A 25,067-nucleotide genomic window follows, 5' to 3' on the forward strand; every position below is an offset into this window, starting at 1 on the left:
TGGGCTTTGATGTGTAATTGTCACAGGAAGGAAAGTCAAGAGAGATGATAAGAGGGAAGGAAGAAAGGAGAGGAGGACAGAAAGAGGATGGAAGGGACGGAGAGAGAGAAAAAAAAAAGGAAGGCTTAAAAGAAAGAGAGAGAAGGAGAAAGGGAAATTAGAGAGGGAGGGAGACTAAAGCAGAGTGTTCTTCATCTGGGAGCCTACAACATCAACCTTGGTTTTGGGGGCAATGCCTAAAACTGTTACTAGATGTTCCAAATACTATAGACAAGGTTTTGTTGGTGCTGGAGCTGTATAGGATTGTCTGCTTAAACACTTGGTGAACTAAGACACTACACAGTCCTGTGGGGAGAGGATGGAACAAAGGTGGAAGCATTCTTTCCCCTCCATGGTTAGTCCACACCTCCTAGACATCACTTCTACCAGCTCGGTAGTTACACAGATTTAGATCCACACCACTAAACCCCTCACCTAAGTGTATAACTGGATGGAAGGAAAATAGTCTTACACCTGCAATGCAGAAATGACCCTTCTCTAACCACCATATCTGAGTTCTCAAAAGAAAGCCCATTCTCCAAACTCCAGGCCCACTCCATTTTCTGCTACTCAAACACTTCTCAGAAAAACTGACACCTTACATATACAGTAACATCACTTTTTGGCTTACCTGTTACACACATTTGTCTTTTATATTAATGTTATTAAATACAGAAAGGGAGCTTCTACTTCTCCTAGGGGCCCGGGCTATGACTGATCTAAATTTGAAGCTCCATGAAATCATTTTGCCACTTCTTCCCTTGAGTCTCACCCAGTTTTAATTCCATTCCATCCTCCACATGAAACTCCAACATTTTCAGTGATAAAGTAGCAGCATTTATACATCAAAAAATATATGAAAACTATTTTAATTATTCTCAGTGATGAATGAGAAGATTGAAAAATCTTGACTGATATTAATATATTTCAACAAAGATCTATTAATACTTGTCCAGTAATGTGAGTCAAGAGCTTTGAAAAGGAAAAATATCTTTTATTAACTCTTTTGCTAGTTTGGCCATTACACTGTAAACACAATGAAAATTTCCTCAGATCTAGAAAAAAGTTTTTTAAATAGTTTTGATTTAGTTGCTTAACAGGTAATAAAACAATTGAATATTTTCTCCACACAGGCTGAATTTTTCTTCTCCAAATTACCAGCTATATTCATTGGTTGAATTGAATAATATCAGACTTTGACTTTCTTATATTTTTACTTTCCTTAAAAAGAACTATCTTCCTCGCCATCTTCCTTTTCCCCCTCCAACCATACAAAACACACACATACACACACACTTTTGGATGTATGCTTTACCAAAACCTCAGTCTGAAACTTCATGAGTTTTAACCCATGATACACACTCAATTGATTAGGATCATGGTATAGAGTTAGCAAGTATATTTGCTCAAGATTCAATAACACCAATATTATTTCAGAATGAAACTACCAAACAAGGAAATTCTTATATAATGTCTAAAAATCATCAGACCCAACAACCAGCTAGACAACCAAAAATGCACTGCCTTATCAGAATTTCCCAGTATCAACCCCTCCAGCTTCAAGACACTGTGTTAAACCTCAAGTAACAACTTGAGGAAAATACTCAAGCTGTGGCTACCTGCATTAAGTCAGGTGGAAAACAGAGGCAGTTGTCCAGATAGTCCAAGCAAAACAAGACAGAAAGTACCCCCACTGTTTTATACTTCAGGTGAAGTATTTTTAGTTGTGCTAGATTTAGATAATTGCAGGGGAATCATTACAGATGCACACAATTTGAAAGTCTCCCCTTAAGTAAAATCAAACACACACACAAACAAAAAGACAAGCCCTACAGAGTACATTACAATTCATAAAACAGACTAATGTTCATTAGATACAATGACTAATTTCTTTTCAGGTCTAAATATTTAATCCCTGAGTAAATATACACAGTCTATTTAATACTGAATTGTTATACATCATCTACAGGCAATGATATAGTTCTTCCCCCAGTTCAACAGGTCTAATTAGAAAACTGTTTTTCTTCCTTTTGTTACACACTTAATTCAAATCCTCAAGCTTGACTTTCAATACTGTGAGTGGTGAAGTGACTTGGTATTGGTGTGGAATATGAACCAGAACTCTCATGATTCAGGAAAGCAGTTTAGGGGGCAGCTGAGACATGTCGCCAAGTCCCTGCCCTGGTGTGCCTAACTTAGGTGGACCTAGGGGGACTTTGTGACTGTTCTCAGAGCTGGCCATGGTCAGAGTCATTCCTGAGTCTCCCAGCTTGGTCTGTGAGTCGGAAAAAAGAGAGTGAGCAGCCCCTCCAAGCAGCTGACAAGTATATTGCAAGCGACTCCTTACCAACAAGAAGTACTTAATTTTGAAAATGATTTATCTTTAAAAAATATAGAGTGGTTTCAAGTTTCTCTAATAATGTCCCTCACATTCCTTTCCTACTACTTGTATCCTAATGTGCCCGCCTCCCCCCCACCCCGCAACAAATTTAAAATGTTTTATATGGGGCTTCCCTGGTGGCGCAGTGGTTGAGAGTTCGCCTGCCGATGCAGGGGACACGGGTTCGTGCCCGGGTCCGGGAAGATCCCACATGCCGCGGAGCGGCTGGGCCCGTGAGCCATGGCCGCTGAGCCTGCGCGTCCGGAGCCTGCGCGTCCGGAGCCTGTGCTCCGCAACGGGAGAGGCCACAGCGGTGAGAGGCCCGCGTACCGCAAAAAAAAAAAAAAAGTTTTATATGTACGTGTGTGTGTGTGTACAAGTTTCATGTGTACAACATAGTTCAACATCTGTATACACTACAAAGGGATCAGCACCACAGGTCTAGTTGTTGACCCCCTTCACCCATTTTGCTCGCCTCCCCCAAAACCCCTGGTAACCGCTGATCTGTTCTCTGTATCTATGAGTTTGTTTTTATTTTATTTTTTATTTATTTTTTGTTAGATTCCATATGAGTGAAAAAATATGGTCTTTGTCTTTCTCCATCCAACTTATTTCACTCAGCATAATATCCTCAGGTATTACGCTATCCATGTTGCCCCAAGTATTTCCTTCATTTCATGGCTAACATTCCATCATATGTATGTATAACCTCCCACGTCTTCTTTATCCATTCACCTGTTTGTGAGCACTTAGGCTGTTTCTATATCTTGACTATTGCAAACAATGAGCACAGAGGTGCATGTATCTTTTCAAATTCATGTTTATGTGTTCTTTGGTTAAATACCAGAAGCGGAATAGCTGGGTCACATGGTAGTTCTATTCTCATTTTTTTTTTTTTTTTTTGAGGAATCTCCATACTGTTTTCCGTAGTGGCTGCACCAATTTGTAGTCCTACCAACAGTGCCCACATCCTCTCCAACTTTGTCATTCCCTGTCTATTTGATAACAGCCATTCTAACAGTTATGAGGTGACATCTCACTGTGATTTTGATTTGTATTTCCCTGATGAATAGTGATGTTGAACATCTTTTCACATACCCGTTGGCCATCTGTATGTCTTATTTCAAAAAACGTCTATTCAGATCCCCGGCCCATCTTTTAACTGGGTTGTTTTGTTGTTCATATTTTCTAAAAACAATTCAACCATCACAATAATTCAAACAATGCAGAAAGAAATACAATTTTCCTTTCTCCCCTTCACCATAGGGTACAATTTCCCAGAAGCTACTATCTTATATTCTTTTATAACACTTCCATTGTTTACTCTTTTGGTGTCTAACTGCATATATACACGCAGCGTTGATTCCCTGCTGTGAAGGATAAGGACTTTTCGTCGTCTACAATACCCTTCCCTCTTTTCCTCTAAACAATCTTCACTACTTTTACTTCCTCACCCCCTTCAAGTTTTCACTTTGGTGCAACTCTGTTTAACGCCGGATGCACATTCTCACCGAACACCCTCAGCTCTCCTTATTCTGCTTTAGCATTCTTCCAAAACTAGAATCACTTTCTAACATACTATATACATAATTCATTTATTATGTTTGTCTTCTCCCAGTAGTATGAAAGCTACATGCGAGCAGGAAATTTTTGTATTTTTGTTGTCTTTTACTGCTATATTCCCAGCACCTACAAAAATGCCTGGCATATAGTTAAGTGTCCAATAAATATTTGTCGAATGAATCAATTTTCGATAGCCATTTTTATTTTTAGTATCTACACTTGCCTGCCCCATCAAGTTTAGCCTGAATCTCTCACCATCCCACAGTGGAAGACAAGGATACTAACAGGCCTACACATTCTACAATATTTTGTGGGTTTCTTCTATAGTGTTTATCTGTTTTGGTTGCAACAGGTAAATCAACTGTTGTAAAGCATTCCATTGTCTGAATACACCAGGATTTATTTACCATTTTATCACATGAGCTGTTTTCGTTTGGGGACTAGTAGGAATAGGTATGCTGTGATGTCTTTTGGTGAATATATATGTTCTTTTCTGCTGAGAAATTACCTAGTTTAACTAGAATGAGAATTGCAGAGTACAGGCAGTGTTCAGGTTCAACTTTAGTGGATACTGCTCAACAGTTTTCCAAAAACGTTGAACCAACTTAACCTCGAGTTAGCAGTGTCTGTCTAGTTTACTATACAGCCTCACCAACATTTGATACTGTCTTTCTCATGTTAGTAATTTCTGGTAGGTCTGTAGTGTTCTTGCATTAAAGATTTTTTTAAACCACCTTTTTATTTTGGATTTTCAACTTATAAAAAGTTGTAAAGATCGTGCAGAGAATATCCAGTTTCTATGTTAACGTCTTACATAACTATGATACCTATGTCAAAACTAATAAGTTAGCATTACTGCATGACTGTTAACTAAGCTACAGACTTCATTTGGATTTCACCAATTTTCCCACTAATGTCTTTTTTCTGTTCCAGGGTCAATTCAGGACACCACATTTTTTCTAGTCATCAAGTCTCCTCTGGTCTGGGAATTTTTCTCAGCCTTCCTTTGTTGTTCATGACTTTGGCAGTTGTGAAAAGAACTGGTCGAGCATTTTGTTGAAAGCCCCCAATTTAGGCTTGTCCAATGTGTTTCTCAAGATCAGGCTGGAGTTATGGATTTTCGGGAAGGGCAGCACCACAGTGAAATGCTCTGCTCATCACAGTGTATCGGGGACATGACCTCAGCTGACTTCTCCCTGGTGATGGTAATCTTGATTAGCTGGTTCAGGTAGTGTTGGCCAGGTTTTTCTGTACTCTTATTACTTTTCTGTTTCCATATGCTATTTTTGGAAGTGAGTCACCAAGCCCAGCCCACACACAAAGGGGAGTACCTACATGTATTATCTACAGAACTCTTCTGTTAAGAAAGATTTCTTCCTTCCCACCACTACCACCATTAGCTGTTCAATCATTTATTTCTACCACTATAGACTCACGTAAATTTACTTTATATTTTAGGTTATAAGCCAATACTACGCTATTTATTTTGATGTCAAATTTGCAATGCGGTTTTAATGTCCTTTCCGTGAAGATTAATGAAGTTGAACATCTTTTTAATATATTTACTGGCTATTTTGTGAAGTGTCATATTAGAGTTCTTTTCCATTTTTCTGTTGAGTTGTCTGCTTTTCTCTTATTTTGGGGAGTTCTTTATGTACTCTGGGCATGGCCCTCTGTTGGTTATATGTATTACAAATATCTTCTCAGAGTCTATAGCTTTTCTTTCTCACTATTTTAATTGTATCTTTCTATCAACAGAAGTTCTTTGACATAATCCAATTTATCCAAATTATTCCTATGAGTAGGAATAACTTATGCCCGATTTTACAAATAAGCCTAACTCCAAAGCTATGCATATAGTCCCATTTCTTATATGTTGCCTTCCATAGTTTGTGTATGTTTATTTTATTTTTTGTTTTGGTGTGTTTTTTATTTTTTCTATTTCTTCATCTTTAGATCTACAATCTGTCTAGCATTGATTTTTGTATAAGGTGTGTGGTTGGGATCTTTTTTTTTTCTACAGATACTGAAATGACTTGGCACCACCCCTTCCCCACTGCACAGCAGTATCAAATCTAACATAAAACAAATGGCTGTATCTGTGAAGGTCTGTTGCTGGAAATGTCTATCCTGTGCCATTCATCTGTCCTTGTGCCAAAATCACACTATAATTTTATAAATCTTGATAATTGGTAAGGTAGTCCTCCGGCTTTTTTGTTCTTCTCCAAGACTGTCTAGTCAATTCTATCCTAGTGCCATATTTTGAGTCGTTGTTCCCTTAAATGTCTGGTCAGTGGTGGTTGCCCATTTATATTTCTGAATGAAATACTCAATTGCTTAAGGACAACAAGTAGCTTCAGTTTTTCCTGCCAATACCTGGGTCTTCCCTGAACAAAGTTCTCCTCTGAATGAGGCAGGTGACATGGTAAAGCACATTTGCTGACAGGTATCACTGTAACAAACATGCACAAGAAGCAGGGAGCAAGGCTGTCCACCTCCACCCCAAGCCATCCCTCTGTGCCAAAAGGAGGAAGGGTTTCCTGAGAGCACCCCAAAGTCTGAGCCATCTATTAATCTGCTTCTATTCACTTTCCATTTTTCCCCCTTCTCACTTCCAGTGTTTTTATTACCCTAGCCCCCCCGCTTTATTGTTACTTAAAATGTCATTTCTATAAAAGTTTGGGAAGGAAGAGACACAAAAAAATTATATTCAATGCACTTTTTTGTGAACTGAAAGCCGCTGTGCTTTACTGATTGAGTTAAAAAAGGTAGTTGAATTATAGTCAGCACAACAGAAATATTATTTAAAGGTAGACACTACATTTCAGTGTGTGGTAGACAGAAATATCACCCATGTTATGTCTCAATTTAAAAGAAAAGGATGAGGGAATTATGGCACTGAATTGTGAACACCTTGAAGAAAAAAGTAGATTTTAAGGATTTCTATATTCCAGTAGATGAGTTCTACGCCAAACATATAATCAACTGTTCCTTAATTTTAAAGCATTATTCACCTTATAAAAAGTCACCTCAGAGACACACAGACTAAGTATTTGTGTTGTGTGATCTCCATGTTGCTCCCGGGAGCCACTCCCCAGTTTCTTAAGCCCTGTTCTGGTTCCAGGAGGCTGACTTCCACTCAGTAACTCAGCACATCACACAGACCAGTTTCCCTTTGGCTACCTGTAGGGTTTGGCCATGAGGAAGCAACAGCAGGAAATAAGAGTGTAGGAAGAGATGGGTGTGAGGATGTTTACGCCCATCTCTGCCAGCTCCACCTTTGAACATAGTAACTGGACAAGCTTAGGTCACAGGTTCTGATCCTGTAATTCCTCTCTCCCACATCTGCAGTTCTTACTAGATTGGTAAGAACTGTCTCTCTTTTCAAGCCTGGGCTAGTAAGAGATCTCATTTGTTTCAGAACTTGAGTGCCTCACTTGCATAAATAATCCCATTATTAAATTCTCTTCAATTACATCTTTGAGCATGCCATCTGTTTCCTGCTGGCACCCCAACTCATACAGTATTCTAGACCAGTTGGATGAGGGTAACAACACCAAAAATGTATTCGTATTCCCTTGTGTAAAGGTATTGTCAAATATGAACAGCATGCACTTATCAATTCTAAAAGAAAATCCTTATGAACAATATGCTAAATCAGGGTGAGGACATAAAAGTAAGTACTTGAGTTAAATAAGGATAAAAAGAATCAAAGCAATTACCCTTCTACAAATCTCTAAAAACAAGCGCAAAGGTATTGCAGCAATTAAATTACTCTGATTAATGTCCCTGGGTATTGTTTTGGCTGCAACAAACCATTTTACTATGTATCTTGTAAGCCTGAAGAGAGGAAAAATTCATTTAATGTTGTGGCTTAGAAGAAGGCATAAGATGACCAGAATCTACATTTATGAAAAAGAGAGAATATATTGTTATGGGCTGAAAGTTAAAAATGTGAAAAAGGGAGAAGAAAGGTTAGATCAAAGTATCAATTATATAAACGCAGGGAGATTGTATAATTTTCTTCCAAATGATCAGTAATAAGTACAATGATGAAAACAGCAATAGTGACTAGTACTTATTTACCTCTTATTATATGGCAGGCACTATTCTATTTTATATCTACATACATACGAGTGCTTTTTTTTTTTTTTTTTTTGCGGTACGCGGGCCTCTCACTGTTGTGGCCTCTCCCGTTTTGGAGCACAGGCTCTGGATGCGCAGGCTCAGCGGGCTCACAGGCGCAGCCGCTCCGCGGCATGTGGGATCTTCCCGGACCGGGGCACGAACCCGTGTCCCCTGCATCGGCAGGTGGACTCTCAACCACCGCACCACCAGGGAAGCCCCATACGAGTGCTTTTGATGCTCACAACAACTCCATTTGATCATTACTAATATTATCCATTTTACAGATGAGAAAACTGAGGCAAGGTGATATTAAATACTTGCCTATGATCACCCAGCTTGTAAAGGACAGAGTTGTATCTGACTTGTGCAGTCTTGCTCCATGACTTGGTACTCTTAATTTCTATACTATACTGTTATAAAGTAAATATGTAATATATAATGTATATCCTTCTCCGTCCCTTGCTTTTTTTTTCTGGAAATAATGCATTGCCCTCTTGCTTCTTTAAGATATTAAGTCAAATATATTCAGGTTACATTTTGGATACAGAGAAAACAACTAATTTTTAAGAAGATATGAATTACAGACAAGAATTCTGCTTAACCTCACATAACTTTTCACCTTAAAAAGACAGAATATTATATCAAATTGATGACAACTACCCAACAAATGCTAAAACACTATCTTTCAAAACAGGGCATTAAGAAGGCAGTTGAGGAAGGTCTTTTAAAGAAAATTAATTTTTGAGTAAGTTTTCAAAAAGGTCTGAAAAGGGAAAAAACCCCACAAAACTCATTCTGTAAACTTCTTTAAGGAAATCTTCCAACATGGTCAAAATGCTCCTTCTCAGTGCAGCCCACAGTGTAGAAGAATTCACATGACAATCATGTTTAGACAATCCAAGCAGTCACCTGGAGAATGGTATTGTGAGTCAGAAGAACAGAGGGACTGAAAATAGCACTTGCTTAAACTTTCTGTATAGTGTACATAAATTAGGCTGAGGTATAGCCTATAGATTTGGAGAAGAAAAGATCACTGTTGGGGTCTAATCGGTAATTTATATGGTCCTCAGTGAAAAAGAAAGGGTGGGTCAGTGAACTCTACCTCCTGGCTAGAGCATATCTAATTCTTCTGAACAGTGCATTAGCTCAACTCACCAGGGAAGAAGTCTGGTCTCCAACTTCACTACCTAGGATTAAATGAGTACATTTGACGAGAGCATCTTTGGTGAAAAGGCTAGACAGATGAATGGATAGATAAATAAATATTCATCCATCAACCCATTAGGTCCTTGGAGACCTCACTTGGGCAGCTCAGGATGTTGGTGGTAGTGGAAAGACTAGGGATCCTAGTTATTTCTGGTCACCTAATAGGAGATAAAACTAGCACTGCCCAAAATAGAGTCAATAAAAACTGTAGCAACACAAACTGGAACTATTTCCATGAGCCTCTCTATCAACCAAAGACCCAAAGACAATTAACCAGGCTATAAGGAGATGTCCCACATGACAAATGGCACACACAGAAGCTTTTGTGCACGTCTAAATTTATTTACGTGGTAAGATCTTTCTTTAACTGTAAGGGTTTCTAACTGCATGCTCTGTATTATTATAACAACAGTTGTAAATTATAAAAATGGAAACCTAACCAAGTTAAGAGACTCACTTAGCAATTTATCTTAAGTCAACTAGATTGTAAGCTGCTTGAGAATGAGTTCATGACTTGTATTATTTTATATTACTCTGGTAGCCTAGCTAATACTTTTCATCTATTGGGCCAGTAATAAATAACTCTTGAGTAACTGAAGTCAGTGATAGTCACACCACCGGAGCACTGGCTCCGACAGACTGATCGGACAGACTGATTTCCACTGCTATATTCTTAAGCACAATCATCTGAAAAGAGCAGATGCCAGCTGTGCAAATGCTGAACTCTCTGCCATAAGGGCAGTTAACTGTAACATCAGACTAAAGTCATGAGGTCAAAGGACATTATTCCTGAACTGTGACTAAAATAAGAACTTTGCCTCATGCTTTCAGATCTCCGGGACCGAAAGTCTATTTGTTTTAAAAACACAAGGAGAGTTTAATTGATCATCACAATTATGCAGAACCAGATGACACAAAGCCATTCAGCTTGCTGTTATCCATGCCATTTTTCAGAACATATAGTGCAAAAGGATATGGAAACGCCATTCTTATCAACAGTTTCAAGAAACATGACATTGAAGTAATGGCTTCTTTAGTCAATATTATCTTAAAACACCAAATACTAGTGTTATGGTTTTAAATAGGTTGTGGTAAGGCAAAATCCCTACTCCCACTTATTTTCCTTGATCATGGCATATTCCATACACATGCATTAAGTAATCATAGTCAAGTCTTCCATATAAACAAAAAGAAAATAAGCAAGATGTACCACATAATTTCCTGTACTTCAATTTTACGCACAGAAAAGAAATATATAAAGCCCCAAATTTCTTCCATCTGTAAAGGAGTTTCAGGAATTTAACAAAGAGTCATATTTATACTAAAAAGTAATCAGAACTTTTCTGGTATTTTTAAAAGGTCGCCTGTATGTTCTGATAGCTATCAAGATTTTCTCATTAAGCCTACGAACAAACAAAATGAATATCATTTTGTATGTACCATACGATGGATGCATTGTTTCAATGATAAATTGACAGGGTGTGGCACTGATATCTGGGAGGCTGTCTTATTTTATCCGGTAAACATTAAAAAAAGGGTAAACACGAGAGAGAGCTTTTCTTAAGGCAATTGCTAAGCAAAGGCTGCCACCTTTCCTTATCACCTTGGGATGTGAGAATGAACAGATCAAGCTGTTTCGGCATTTTTTCACTTTCATTGGGCCAAATCAAGATCTTAGTAAAATTTCAACATGGGTAGAGAGCAAGGAAATAACCCAATGTGTGTATATGGGGTCGTAATTCATCACATGGCTTTATCAGATAAAGCAAATGAGAAAATCCTGAGCCAGTCATAAAAGCATGTCCAACTCTGAGTGACTTGTCCTTAAGATGGATCTTCTGTAAATAATTAAATTAGTGGATTTTTTTTTTTTGCCCTGCCCATCTGGGCGGAAAGAGAAAAAAAAAAAAAAGAACAAACCCATGTGTGTGCATACACACACAGACACACACACACAAAGAAAAAGTCCTAAAGGCTTAACCTTACATTTAACTTGTTAGTGCAAAAGAGGTATTACCATATTTTGAATTGTTAGCAAGATTCTTGAACTTCAAATTGCAAAAGAAAATCAGCATGTTTATTATAAATAATTTGTTTAGGTGTCATTAGAAATTTATGAGAAATATAATCTATTTTATGGCTACAAAGATTTATATTTATAAAAATTTGAATATTAAGAAAAATTTAATACAGATAAATAATTTGAAAGTATTCTGTAACAGACATGTAAAACCCAACTAGGTTCTAAAAAGCAGCAGTTGTATTTAGAGAATGAGGGCCATTCTACCTGGCCCTGTTGACTGCCTCAGAGAACCTGAATAGCAGAGAGTTGGGAAGTGGTTACAAGAAAGGCCAATGGGAGTTGTAATGATGGGTGGGGAAGGGAGGAAGGAAAGACTATGTGTGTGTACGTTGGGTAGGGGAGAGGAGGATGACAGTTTCTTCTATTAAAAGGGCAAACCAAAAATTATCAGTGGTCCAGGGAACTACAAGGAGGTGAGTATGACAGCGTGGCTGAAAATGTTTTTACTAGCGAGGGACTAGGCCTCTGCAAAGAGAGCTTCACTGGGCTTACTATTAAAAGCAATCTGCAAAAGAGGCTTGAAAACCCAGGGGTCTAATATCAAGTGAGCAGTAGGAAGGTGACCTTTCATTCCGTTTGTTTATGAGAGGATTTGCAGACTGTCTCAGTGTGGGTCCAGCATCAGCAAGAGGCCAAAGGGGGCTGGTGAACTCAATGGGGTTTTTTTTTGGTTTGTTTTTTGAGGTCGTATAATCAACTTAGAAAATACAGCTGGAAAAGAACAAGAAGGAAAGCTTGGTTTTCATACACTGTCTTACATTTTTGGGGTAAATGGCTAAATGCAAATTTCCTTTAATAGTTCTTATTAGAGTACAGCCAACTTAGTACCAATTTAGGTACTGAATTTAGCCATTAATATAGTACACAAAATTTTTAAAAAAGAGACAAAAGGAAAACTGAGCAGGTGTAAAAAAGAATTGAATTAAGATTAAAATGCAAAGATAAACTGGATAGGAAATAGAAAAATGAAAATAGTTCTGTTAGGATGATGTTAATTTTTTATTTTTCCTTGCTTAACATTTGATAACTTAATAAATATCACTGAAAAGACCCTTATAAGAATATAGAATATCTTCAAGAAAAACTCATCATGCTATTTTTACAAAATGTTATCTGAACTGATTGCTTGTCTATGAAGTGTGTTTATGCTGACCATTCATCTGCAATTACTCGGGACGCAATCCCGGGTATATTGAAAGCATCATATTTGAACTATCATTCACATTTGTACTTCACTAACACAAACACAAATTATTCCTGTGTAGTGATTACCTTTTAATATTTGTTAGGAGTTGCTTGTCTTTAGATATTCATTTTATTCTTTCATTTAATCAAGTACCTCAGGCCCTTTTCCAGAGTATTAATTTTTTAAAAAAATATTCGATGTATAACCTGGCTTTCCCTGTACCACCTCCCTCCCCAGCAACTTTTCATCTACTCTGAAAACAAACTAAAATAAAACCCAAAACAATAGCAAAAGAATAATGGTGCCAGAAATGGGTTAGAACACTGTGACCCCTTTAGTCCTGATTTAGTTACCGTCATACCAGAAAAGCATGCACACACTTTATAGACTACGTGGCTATGACTGATCGACGATAGCCTGGCAAGGTTACCATAGCTAATTACAACATCATTCATCTAAGCCTACATGGGAGAAAATACCAGGCTCCCAAGGAAGACAAAAGAAGAGAAAGGAAAACGATTCTATAGCTGTTAACTTTTGAATAATCAGACTCAATAGGAAACAAATAGGATGAAACTCTGACCGAATGATGACTTATGGATTCATCCAAGCAAATGACCTCAGTTCCCTGGTCATTTCAACTTGGGGTTTCACTGCCCACAGCAGAGAGCTTCCAGTAACAAGGAACCCTCACAGGCTTGGGTGCTTTGTAGTCAGAATTCAAAGGCTCTGCCAGAAGCCTGGCCCAGCCCTGAGCTTTCGTTCTGCTATGTGTGTGGTGTGACTGTGTTTGTCTAGGATCAGATGCCAATACTTAAACTCACATTATGGGCACAGCAGCTACTTACACACTGAAGCTAATTAAAGGAATAAACTTCCCCCTGCTTTATTTTCTTCCCAAAGATCAGCGCCATAAAGGGATTTGGTTTCTTTAAAAATTCAGACAAACGATCCCACATGTTTCCCTCATTCAGTAAATTAGTCAAAATCAGATAGAAAATGGTCACAATTTCCAACACTAATCTATGGCTATACCATATGATCTGGGAACTACTGAAAATAAAGAGAGGAGAACTCAATGTTTTGAAAATAATTATATTATAACAAACATACAATCATAATTTTCCTTTCAGTTTTGAAGAAGCACAAACACACATGGAAACAATAAAGCATCTGAGGCACCTTTCGGCTTTCAAGTCTCAAAAACAAGAATCACTTTCAAACAGAAAGTATCTCATCTTCAAAGTTTAACACACAAGAGGAGAATAAAGCTAATACCATTTCAACTCCAAACTTTAATCAGATTGCTTTATATCTGGGTAATATAGATCACAAGAGTGGCAACAACGAAGCTGAAAGTACTTTTTATCCTGATACACTGTTTAAATTGCATTGCTTAAATAATTATAACTAAAGACATATTTTCCCGTGGAACCTTAACCCAAAATAGCAAATTTCAGCCAAGAATACTGAGGAAAAATTACCAAAAGTTTCAAAATAAAACTACGAATTAACTGGGGCCATAGGATGGAAATTGACAGGGGCATGGAGTCAGATTCAAATTCAGCTTGGAATTAATGAAATTCTCCTGGGACAATCATAGCACATTAGAGCAAGAAAGGCCTATAGTATCGATGAGAAAACTATGGCCCAGGGAGATATGGCAGTGGCTCATAAGGAAGTAACCTGTATGATCTCAGTTAAGAATATTCGCTCTATAGAATGCTAAATGTGTCCTGATTTATTCTTTGGTTGGAAAAATGTGATAGCTATAGGTTAAATGACTTGTCTGGATACACAGCTAGATCAAATACTGTAGGGTCTGGGGCTGGCTCCATATCATTGGTTCTCAAGGGACAAGGATTGGGTCAACCTTGGACTACAGCCTCATGAAGTATTTTGGGGAACAGCAGAAGGTCAGTTACCACTGATCATAAAGGCAGCATAAGGATTAGCTGGAGAAAGGCTAAAGGACTCTCATTCTTCCAAACATCAAACTAAGCGTCCTCACTAATTTGTCTTATTTACCGAAGGCTCTACATGAAGATACTTGAAATGTCAGAAAGGACAACAGTATCCACAATATGGGAGAAAAATTACCAGGTATCCCAAATATTAGCATGTTTGTTTCAGTGCAATTTTTCCCCAAACATACACACATGCGTGTAAGTGCATGTGTGTGCATACACATGGGATGAAGAAATAGCAGCAAATTCATTTCTGACACAGAAGGATTTAAAAGAAATTTTCTCCATATTAATTTTCTGGTACTTCCTTATTAGCTTTTTATTTACAACTATTCATAGTATATATTCATTAATTTACACTCTATCTCATTCCAAAAGGATATAAGGTGTTATTTTACCCCATATAGTATTAAAAGGTACAGATAATTGAAACCTACAATTAACCCAAAAGATGTCATGTAGCTGAAAGCCAAGAAATGCAGGTTCCAATTCTACTCCTTTAACCAACTAGTTATTTGACATCACAGCACACACTGAGTCTAAGCTTTTACTTGGTCACTTGTAAAATAATGTTAATTGTCTAGAAAATTGCTCTTATGAAATTCTATGGAATTGTCTATTAACAGATCAGCTTTTCACAAAAGTTATTCTAAGAGGTGTAACAATTCTTTTGAGTGAAGGTAGGTTTCTTTGCTGTAGGATTTAGGATTAGTATTAGGATTCTCTATTGCCTACTCAACAGCCTTCTGCATCCCTTTCTTCCCTGCTAGTATAACCAATCTTATGTGTACAAAGAGTGAGTGTGAATGTATTAAAATAGCATCTACAATTTAAGTGTTCAATAAATGTTATTAATTAACTAGAATCAAATATTTGTTGAAATCCCAAAACGTGTTAGGAAGTACCATAGGGCTCCTCAAAGGAGACCTGGAAAACTCCTGAGCTAGGTGATTTTAAAGTCTAAATGGGCTCTGTGAATATGATTCTTTGCTATTCTACCTGGTGTTTGTTCTACCCTGTCTCTTCTCTTAAATAGACTCTTAGGTTAGCAATCTCTAGTCTACACAGTAATATGTACTGGCCAACTAAAGAAACATTATAATCTTGAAGTGTTAGAATGATTTGCTAGTTAGGGCTGAGTCAGGGCTTAGTCGTTTAGCATTACATTAGAAAATCCATTACAAAATAAATGGTAGGAAATAATTTAGATGAAGTTGGAATTATGTGTTTGCCCAGTTGATTTAAAATTCGTCTTGCAAATGTAAAAATATATATACCCCATTAGCTTACAGGGTGCAAAACTATGAATCCCTTTTGGTCAGTAGAAAATTTCTTCATCTTTGTATCCCTTCATTGTTGAAGAATTAAGAAATGCATTTATGGTACACTTACTGTACTATCTTAAAGATTTGCACAAGGTTTCACAAATAAGGGCATATTTGAGCTGGAGTTTAAAAGGTGCATACAATTTCACCAAGTAGAAAAGAGGCAAAGGGGTGAGCCAGGTGAAGGGAACACTAACTACAAAGACACAAAGGTTTGAAAGAAAGTAGCAAATTTAGGGAATGCCAAGTGGCTTGTGGTAGCTGCAGGTTAAGGTGATTGTAGAAGAGTGGCTAGTAATAAAAGTGGGCAGACAAGAAGGGGATAGATCATGAAGAGCCCCTGAATACGAGCTTCCTGCATATTCTGTGTATAAGTGTTTCAACTTGGAAGATAAAGAAAAGAGGTGGGCCCAACCGCTATCTGCATGTATGGAGGGGGGCGGGAAGGCTGTCAGTTTTTAACAGGATACTGATGATGACTAACTTGTGCTGGAGAAAGATACAAAAATTATACTGAATGTTGAGTGCATTTTTATTTCAGTATCAGTAAAACCTACATTTTTGGTGATTAACATGACCTAATGGTAAGAACATCTAGATTCCCAATATCTGTTAAATGGTAACAGATTATCTTAAGTAAGATAAGCATGCAAACCGATAATGGTTAAATTCCCCATCGTCTTGGATGGATCTCAAGAGCGAGAGAACCAGGGAGAATCAGCCCCGCGTGTGTTGTACCAGCCTGGGCTAATGAGTCCCATGAGAAGTAGAACCAGTTCCAGTGGCCTCTGAGAGCTGAGTGGGGAGCAGAGAGGATGGGCTGGGGCTTTGGGGCTTGGCATTTTATATGCCCCCTGTGGTGAAGAATCGCTGACACACACATGCTACTCCTCCTCTGACTACCCCCTCCCATTCTTCCTCTAAAGAAGGTCTCAGGGTGGGCCTGGCAGCACAACCAGGTCACCTCCCAGAAGAGCCATTCATGGATACTGCGTCTGCTGCCAAGCATATCCCTCCATCCCTGCGAGCCCAAGCCATGACCACACCCTGCCTTGAGGGCAATGAAAGGAAAACAGAATGGGCAGATACCAAAGCTGGTGGCTTTGCTTCTGTCTTTAATTCCTCTATCTGAGAAACTCAATAAATACTTTTTTCTTTGCTTTTAAAGTTCCAGAAATGTAAAGTACTGAGTCTGATAGAACCATGAGAGTAGATAAGGGATGATTTCTTCATCCTTCATCCCTGCCCAAATACCTCCATCTAATTCTGAGGAACTGTCTGCATCAGCTTGCTAATGAGTTTGGACATGGTTCTCCTAGCGGTGGGAAGCCACTGGAAGTTGTTGAGCAGGGGAGTTATATAATCAGCTTTGTGATTTAGAAAGGTAGATCTGGCAGAAGCAGAGATTCGGGAAAGCCGGCCCTGCAAAGAAGGTCAGTTTGAGGCCTCTGTAGTAGTCTGATTGATGGGAAAGCTCCGGCCTGCTTCAATGGTCATGGAACATGAAGGCTGAAGAAACTGTGGATGATGGGAAGAAAAGGAAGGAAAAGGATATAATGCCACGGTTTCAGACTGAATGGCTGGAAGGCAACACTGACCACCAAATAGTGAAGGCTGGCCAATCTCACCATTTCATCTGTGACACTAGGTGAAATGGGATTTGAAGCCAAGGAGTTAAGCATTTTCAGAATATTAATATTCAGAATATGAATATGTGATACATATTCACAAAATGACTCTCAGGAAAATGATATCACTGTCTTATTTTACAAAGAGCATATGAAAGACAGCACAGAAAAATTGTTCCTGACACTGGAGCTAGCAAGGGTTCAAATCATAAATTTGCCACCTAACAGCTATGTGACTTTGGAGGAGCTATTTAACTACTCTAGGCCTGTTTCCTCATCTCTTAAATTAGGGAGATAATAGAACCCAACTAAGTATCACGAGGCATAAATGAATTGTTAGGAGTACAGGATTTAGAATACGCGGTGCACTGCCTTGAGTTCTGTGCCTCGCATATAGTCACCACTGAATAAATATTATTTCCTATCTGTGTCTGACCCGAAATCAGTATTGAAGAAGCAGAAAAGTCCACCTTCAAAGATGGGGAACCTCAGCTTACTTTTCTTCCTACGCTGAACGTTATATTGCTCAGATGGTTCAACAAAAGCTGAAAAAGCCAAAGAAAAACAAACATTTTTCCCTGAGAAAGCTCATAAGAGAAAGGTGAAAAAACAAATTCCCAGGCACAGGGGTACTCTGAGGTTCAGCCTTTTGAAGACCACAGTGCTTGCTTATAAATAGAATATTAAAACAAGCAATTTTCTCCTTTCGTCTTCCCTTATTGCCTAATTTTCCTCCCATACTATTTGCATAATGGATAAAAGGCATCCATTATGCAAATGAATGATAGGGCTGTGAGGTTGCTGAAGCCACAAACTTCACTCCAGATGAGGAGAAGCTGCCACAAAGCCCTCCAATGACCGAGTTCCAGCAGAACTGCTCTGCTGGCTTGGTTTCCAAACGATAGAGAAAAATTATGAAGACGATGGGCCATTTAATTTCCACTTGGTTTATTTTAAAAGGGGCACTGTAGATGCTTTCCAGAAAACTAGTACAAAATAAAAATATTCAGTATTGTGGCATGTAAAATAAACTGTATAATGTATTTTGTTTCAAATGGCAAAAATTATACTATGTAAAATTTTTACAATTTTAAGCATATGTTTCCCTTTGCAAAATGGAAAAAAACCTCTGTTCTAGCCTGAGAATTAACCTATAACCGGTGCTTAGAGCTGTCTCAAAATGTATGCATACATTCAACGGGAATAAAAAATGGTTTTAAGTACCAAAATATTAGTGGATTTTCAAAACTTTATGCTGTTAAACTGACCTAAAATTATCTTTAAGAGTTATCACCAATAACTGACATTATTTATCTTGGAGACATAAATTCACTAAAACTTTAGAAGAATGTTTATTTTCTCTTTCTACCAATACCTTCAAAACAAATATAACAAAAGGCAATTCTGAGCAAAATCACCAGGTTGGAATAAATCAGTAGGACAGAATTAGAAACTAACTTCAAAATGTTTTCCCCAAACTCTGAGTTATACAACTTGTGGAGAAGAAAAAGGTGGCTAAAACGGAAAGTGACCTTTTATTTCTAGCCTGGATTCCTTGATAACCCTTAGCTTTTTCCAAGTGACTTTTTTCAGGGACTTTTTAAAAAATTTAAGCAGTCCTCATATGCTACGGATGAAGCTCATCATTTACAGTCCAACTCCTCCCCAGTAACTTCAAGGATATGCAATTCAGATTCACTTGCAATTCAAGAAAAACACTGCATCTATTGCCTGAGCATCAGCAGCTGCAAAGATCTACATAAAAAAAAATAATGTAGAGAAAGACAAACCAGGTTTATGTTTTTAAAGGCAAACACTAACAGGGTAAGTCATAAAGTAGAAGAAACTCATAGCCAGCAAGATGAGGTATTTCAACCAGGTGAAAAGCATACCACTAAAATAATACACCTACCTAATTTCAGAGCAGAAGGGGTTACTTCAATTTCCCCACCAACTGGTTTAAACGCAGCCAGTTGGGCAGCCACTTCCGTCTCAAAAGCATCTGGGCTCTGCCGGCCTGCGGGGTTTCCACTGGGGCTCTCGATCTTGTGGAGTGGTTCTTGTTCGTCAAACACAGCAATCAGCTACAAACAAATCCAACAGCACTAATTACTTTGTAGAACGTGCATATCACATCGACCCTGTATCTAGCTGATTGTGATCTTTATTTGGTTTTGAAAAAAAATGACCTCTTAAAACTGAAAACTTTAATATTATTGCAGCACAACTCTTAATTCAATATTATGCCTAAAAGTGCCATGGCCAAGAAATAATTAATGGTTTGTTTGTATATTCCTGAAATAGAGATCCAATTCTGGCTAACCCTCCGGAAGGAATGCAATGGCCGTCACCTCCCCTCACCACCTTTTCTCATATGCCTAAAAGGACTTCAGTATCTCTTTCATTCAAGAGTGCTGCCAGACATGAAAGTTGAATATGCAGGATTTGAACAACAGACTTACATGGTAGAAGAGGACATTCCAGTTTTAGAGAGGTAAAGACGATAAAATTCCTAACTGTAACTGCCTTTCAGACACAATCATAATAAGTAGAACCGTACATACATGTGTATATTTACACACAATCTGTGTTTATCTTGTACACATAGATATCCCATTTGTATTCATGCCTGCAATTTCGTTATGTTCCTTCATAACTAACTCCATGTTGATTGGTTTAAGTCCAAAGACACTAAACCTCAGAACTTTTAATTATTGCCATCTTCATCTCAATTTTATTTCATATGAGAACTATGCTTCTCGTCATTAATATAAAAACGTTTAACTGTCCATCTCCAAGTCATTTTTCTTAAAATAGGGGCAACATATAATAAAATAATCAAGTAATTGGGCAAACACTGCTGTATAAGTGGCAGACGCAGCCATTGGCGTTTCTGGCCAGCAGACAGCATCACGATAGGAACTTCCAATGGCTCTCATCAGCTGATGTGGAAATGTCCAAGTATGAGTGCAGTAGGCAGCTCAGGGATGTTACTGTCAATCCAATAAAGTGCAGTGAGTGCAAATTTAGAAAACTGCTAGTAAATTTTCAGAAATTTCCATTCATTAAATAAAACAAACCTACTTATCATTCAAACATTTATTTAGGAAAGGCATTCAAAGCCCCATTCATAGGGGAACCTTGTTGGCAGTAGTATTAATAACACCAGTGCAGGGTTAACCAATCAAAACATCATAAATTCCAAGTTCAGTCTTTCAAAAGAAATGAATACAATTAGGGATATGCAAATTGGCTATTCAAAAATAACCTTCATAATTGACTACTCATTTCCAGTATGGAGACTTCTTTAATTGGAAAATCCAACAATCCTCTCACCACGGAAAGAAATGCTACTCCCAAGGTATTATTTTTAATTCTTGAAATTGAGCACATACATTTTCTATTTTTAATTGGTAGCACTGATGAACCGATTTGAGATGACTTAAATGGATTAATAATGAAAGATTATTCTAGTATAAAAATAATCAGGAGAACTATATCTTTCTAATCATCTGGCCCAAATGAAGAGTTTAACACTTTAAATCCTGAAAAGGAAAACAAAATCAACTTTTAAAATGTGATAGAAGTGTTATTTTCATCACTATTCCTGTGACATAATTTCAATTTTACATATTGGTGAATTCTAACACATACTTGTAACATTTATTTTAATATACTAATCAACAAGGCAAAGTGGCTTATTATACTGGTACTACACACAGTTTTGTGTAAGATTTCCCTCTTGCTACATCCTTAAATCTTAGTAGATCCTACGTGCCTGAAATAATGGCAAAAAGAAAAAAAGGATATCACTCAGAAGTATAGTACAAAAGCTTAAACTTGATAGCTCACAAATAAATCATTATCTATGGCTCTTACGTAACCTTCTCTCCTTAAAATACTTCACTGTTTTCCATACTACTATTATATTCACACAAGGTCAGAGCATATGCAGTAACAATGTTATACCTATTTATCTAATGGGAACACAGGGTAGTCAGAGAGTTTGTTTCCCAAAGTGACAGACTAAACAGTAATCTGTACTAGAATCTAGTCCAATCCAGGGATTCAGACCATACTGTATTTTCCAAAAAAAGCACTGTGAAAAGAGAGGCTACATTATGGAATGTTTACAGCTTGTCCAGGAGGATGTTATGCCCTAAAGAAATGTGTATTCTGCTCTTTGGAGATACAGGCAAATACATGACTTTCTCAAAGATGACAGTGAGACCTGGAGGCTCCCCAAATCTCATCATCTCTTTGATTAATTAATTGCCTAGTCTGTCTCTCAATCTCATGATTGACAGGAATTATCTCCACAGAGCCTACTCTGGATGTCTGGATGAATGGATGGAATAAAGTCTCTACTCCTGGAAAGAAGAGAATCAGCTCCTGAATCTGTGGCACCCAGACAAAGGCACTGGTACCACAAGTGCTGGCTGATAAGAGACTCTTCATCCAGTCTTCATCTCAACATCTACAGTATATCCAGACTTACACTTGCGTCAACACTGATAATTAATTTAAACCCTATGCTGTAGGTCTCTGTTAGCTGGATTACTTGATTCATCAAGAACACCTACATTCCTGGTGACACAGTTCCTGGTGGAGAGTGTTACAGAGATATGTAATTAACATAAACCACTGTTCTAATCCCTCAACAGAAGGCAGACTGATTTCCAAAGTGTCCAGTGTATGAAAATGGCCTTACTCCACCTTTAAACCCATTCAAAATTACCTTTCCCACAGCGATGAGCTGAACATTTAAAAAAAAAAAAAAAGAGTTATATCTTTATAAAAAATTTTCTGTTAAGGTTCCATTTAAACTAAACTTCTGTGGCATGTGGGAGATTTTCCACTGACACCTTAGGGACTGCAGTAACCTCAACTTTATGCAAAAGGCAAACAGGCAATATTTGATTTGGACGCCTTCCTCTTCTGCTGTCCTATCCATCTTCTGGTGCCCCTTCTGTTCTCCTTATGTGTTGCCAGTATTTTCATGTCACTCAGTACAGCAGTGATATTTTCATAAGACCACATGATCCAAAATGATCTGTTCAAACAGACTTTACTTCCAATCAAAACTCCCATCCCCACAGATCTCTATCAGCATTTAGGCATCTAATCCCCAGATACACACAGGTAGGTCAGTTTACAAATATGCTATTCACCTGCTCGTCAAAAAACCAAAACCAAAAACAAATCAACCTTCTCAAGACTCACCCCTACTGAAACCACCCCATTTCCCACCTTCCATCTAAAGCCAAATTTGAAAGCTCTCCATAGAACAGTTTCCAATCTCTGTCCTCCTATTCTTTCCTGAGGCCCCTCTAGCCAGGCTCTCACCCCTCTCTTCCACTGAAACCGCTCTTATCAAGACCAAAAACAGTCTCCACGGTGCTAAATTCAAAGTCGCGTCTCTGGCTTGATTTTAGGGCACAGTTGATCACTGCTTCCTCCTTAAATGGTTTTCTTCACTTACCTTCCAGAACACCACGTTCTCTCAGTTTTGTCCTCAAATCCCTGTCCCCTCCATTAAGTTTCCTTTCACTTATCTCTAAAAACGTTAAAGTGAATACCTCTAAATTTGTGTTGTGATTGAATTTGTCTCATGGCAAAGATATAAGTATATGCTGATAAATTCCATACTTCAATCTCCAACCCAGAGCTTCTTCCTGAAATCCAGGCTCATATGGTCAATTGCCTATCCTATCATGTCAGCAACTGAAAAACTGATCTTCCAAAGCTCTTTCCATAAGCTTTTTACATCCCTAATTAATGGCAATCCATCCTTCTAGTTGCTCAGGCCAAAAGACTTATAGTAATCCTCAGTCCCTCTTTCCTTCCCTTTCTCCCCTTCTCTCATACACCGCACACACATCCAATTGGTCAATAAATGTCAAAATATAACCAGGGCTTGACCACTTCTTACCCCCTCCACTGTCACCTCTTTGGACCCAGCTCCTATAGCCTCTCCCATGGGTTACTGCAAGGGCTTTGTGATTGGACTCCTTGTTTCCACCCAGGCTCCCTTTCAATCCACTTTCAACACAACAGCCAGTGTGATCTTGCTGAAACCTAAGGCGGATCGCATCTCTCCTCTGATCAGAACCCTGTAATACCTTTCCACCTCACTTGGAATAAAGCCCAAGTCCTTGCAATGCCCTGTATGGTAATGGGCTCCCAGTGAAGGTCCTGACCCCATGTCCTGATGATTCTCTCCCTTGTTCTCAGGATTCTATCCAGCTATGCTATCTTCTTTGTCCCTCTCTGTCTTTACATTTGCTGTTCTCTCTGCCTGACACACTCTTCCACCAGATACCTGCATGGCTTGTTCCTCGATCCCTCACATTTTTATCAAGCGCCAGGCTTTCACTGGCCGCACTATCTCAATTGAAATGCCGCCTCTCCCCCTGCCCCCACTTGTCATACTCCCTTCATTTTTCTTTATAGTATTTGTCACCACTCAATGCTATGTTTTTTTCTTATTTGTCTTATTTATTTGCCTGTCCTCCCTGTAAAACTCCCTAGGAAAGTATACTAGATTATAAGCTCCAAGAAGACAATGATTTTTGTCAATTTTGTTGTTTGCTGTATCCCTAGAACAGTGAATTAGAGACGGTAGGCACCCAACATATATTTGTTGAAATAAACAAGTGAAAAGATGCAAAAAAGGATATGAAACCTAATATAGCAATGAAAGATAGCTAGATTTTTCATGTGTTTTTAAAACGCTAAAATTAATTTTTTAAATCAATGAGTATAAATGACCAATATAAACCTATAAGACACTCAATACATCATCATCATTATTACTGTTGCTTCCGTTTTGTTATGATGGGAGGAGAAATTCCTTACTTTCTATTCAACACCAGGGGTGGGGGTGGGGGTGGGGGGCAGAAATGGCTTCTGCTCTTGAAATGGAGATTATTTGTTTTCTTTTCCTTTTCTGGTTCATGTTTGAAAGGGACAATCTGCTGATTTGGTTTCTGAAGGAGTGGAAGAGTTGAACTAGGGTGGATGGTGGATGGAGAGATGGGCAGCGTTAGCAGTTTGGTCCCAGACACCCCCTTGCTTGCTTTCTTCCAATTGGCTTTCTTCCAATCTTTCTTCCAACTTTGATGTACCTGGTGTGAAGCTTTTGGATGTGTCCCCAGAAGTAGCTTTAAAACAAATGTGAATAACTGAGTGGAAGCACAGTTTGAATTGACATGCCATGAACTCAAAATTGAAGCATTCAGCTTTTATGTTACAAATTCATGTCAATTTTACATTTTACCAGCTTCCCATGCTTGATTTAACATGAAAAGATTTTCTCTTTAACTGTCAGTAAAATTAAGGCAATGACCTCATGTGTTTTGTACCTCTACTTGAGAGGTCAAGGTGGAGTGTATTTCTCAGGAAAATACCTACTTCCTAAAAAGAACTGAGGAAAACACAAGAAAACAGGTACATTAATGTGGTATGTACAAATTATTTTCAATAACTATATCTCAATTGCCAATGCTGATGGTGTTTCCAATTCAAAGATCAGGCATTAGTTTGGTAACTACAAGTACCCC

At 38.2% G+C, this 25,067-nt stretch overlaps 1 protein-coding gene across 4 annotated transcripts in view; it reads right to left on the reverse strand.

Moving 5' to 3' along the window:
- Window positions 1-25,067, reverse strand: part of PARD3B (par-3 family cell polarity regulator beta) — a 1,035,628-nt gene that overhangs the window by 631,646 nt on the left and 378,915 nt on the right. For all 4 annotated transcript variants that reach the window (XM_073807366.1, XM_073807365.1, XM_019939073.3 and 1 more), the window contains exon 3: window positions 19,418-19,589. In XM_073807366.1, the coding sequence (XP_073663467.1) occupies window positions 19,418-19,589 (172 nt within the window). The remainder of the gene's footprint in view (window positions 1-19,417; window positions 19,590-25,067) is intronic.

This window comes from Tursiops truncatus, chromosome 7, assembly GCF_011762595.2.
Source record: "Tursiops truncatus isolate mTurTru1 chromosome 7, mTurTru1.mat.Y, whole genome shotgun sequence".
In the NCBI taxonomy this organism is placed as follows: domain Eukaryota; kingdom Metazoa; phylum Chordata; class Mammalia; order Artiodactyla; family Delphinidae; genus Tursiops; species Tursiops truncatus.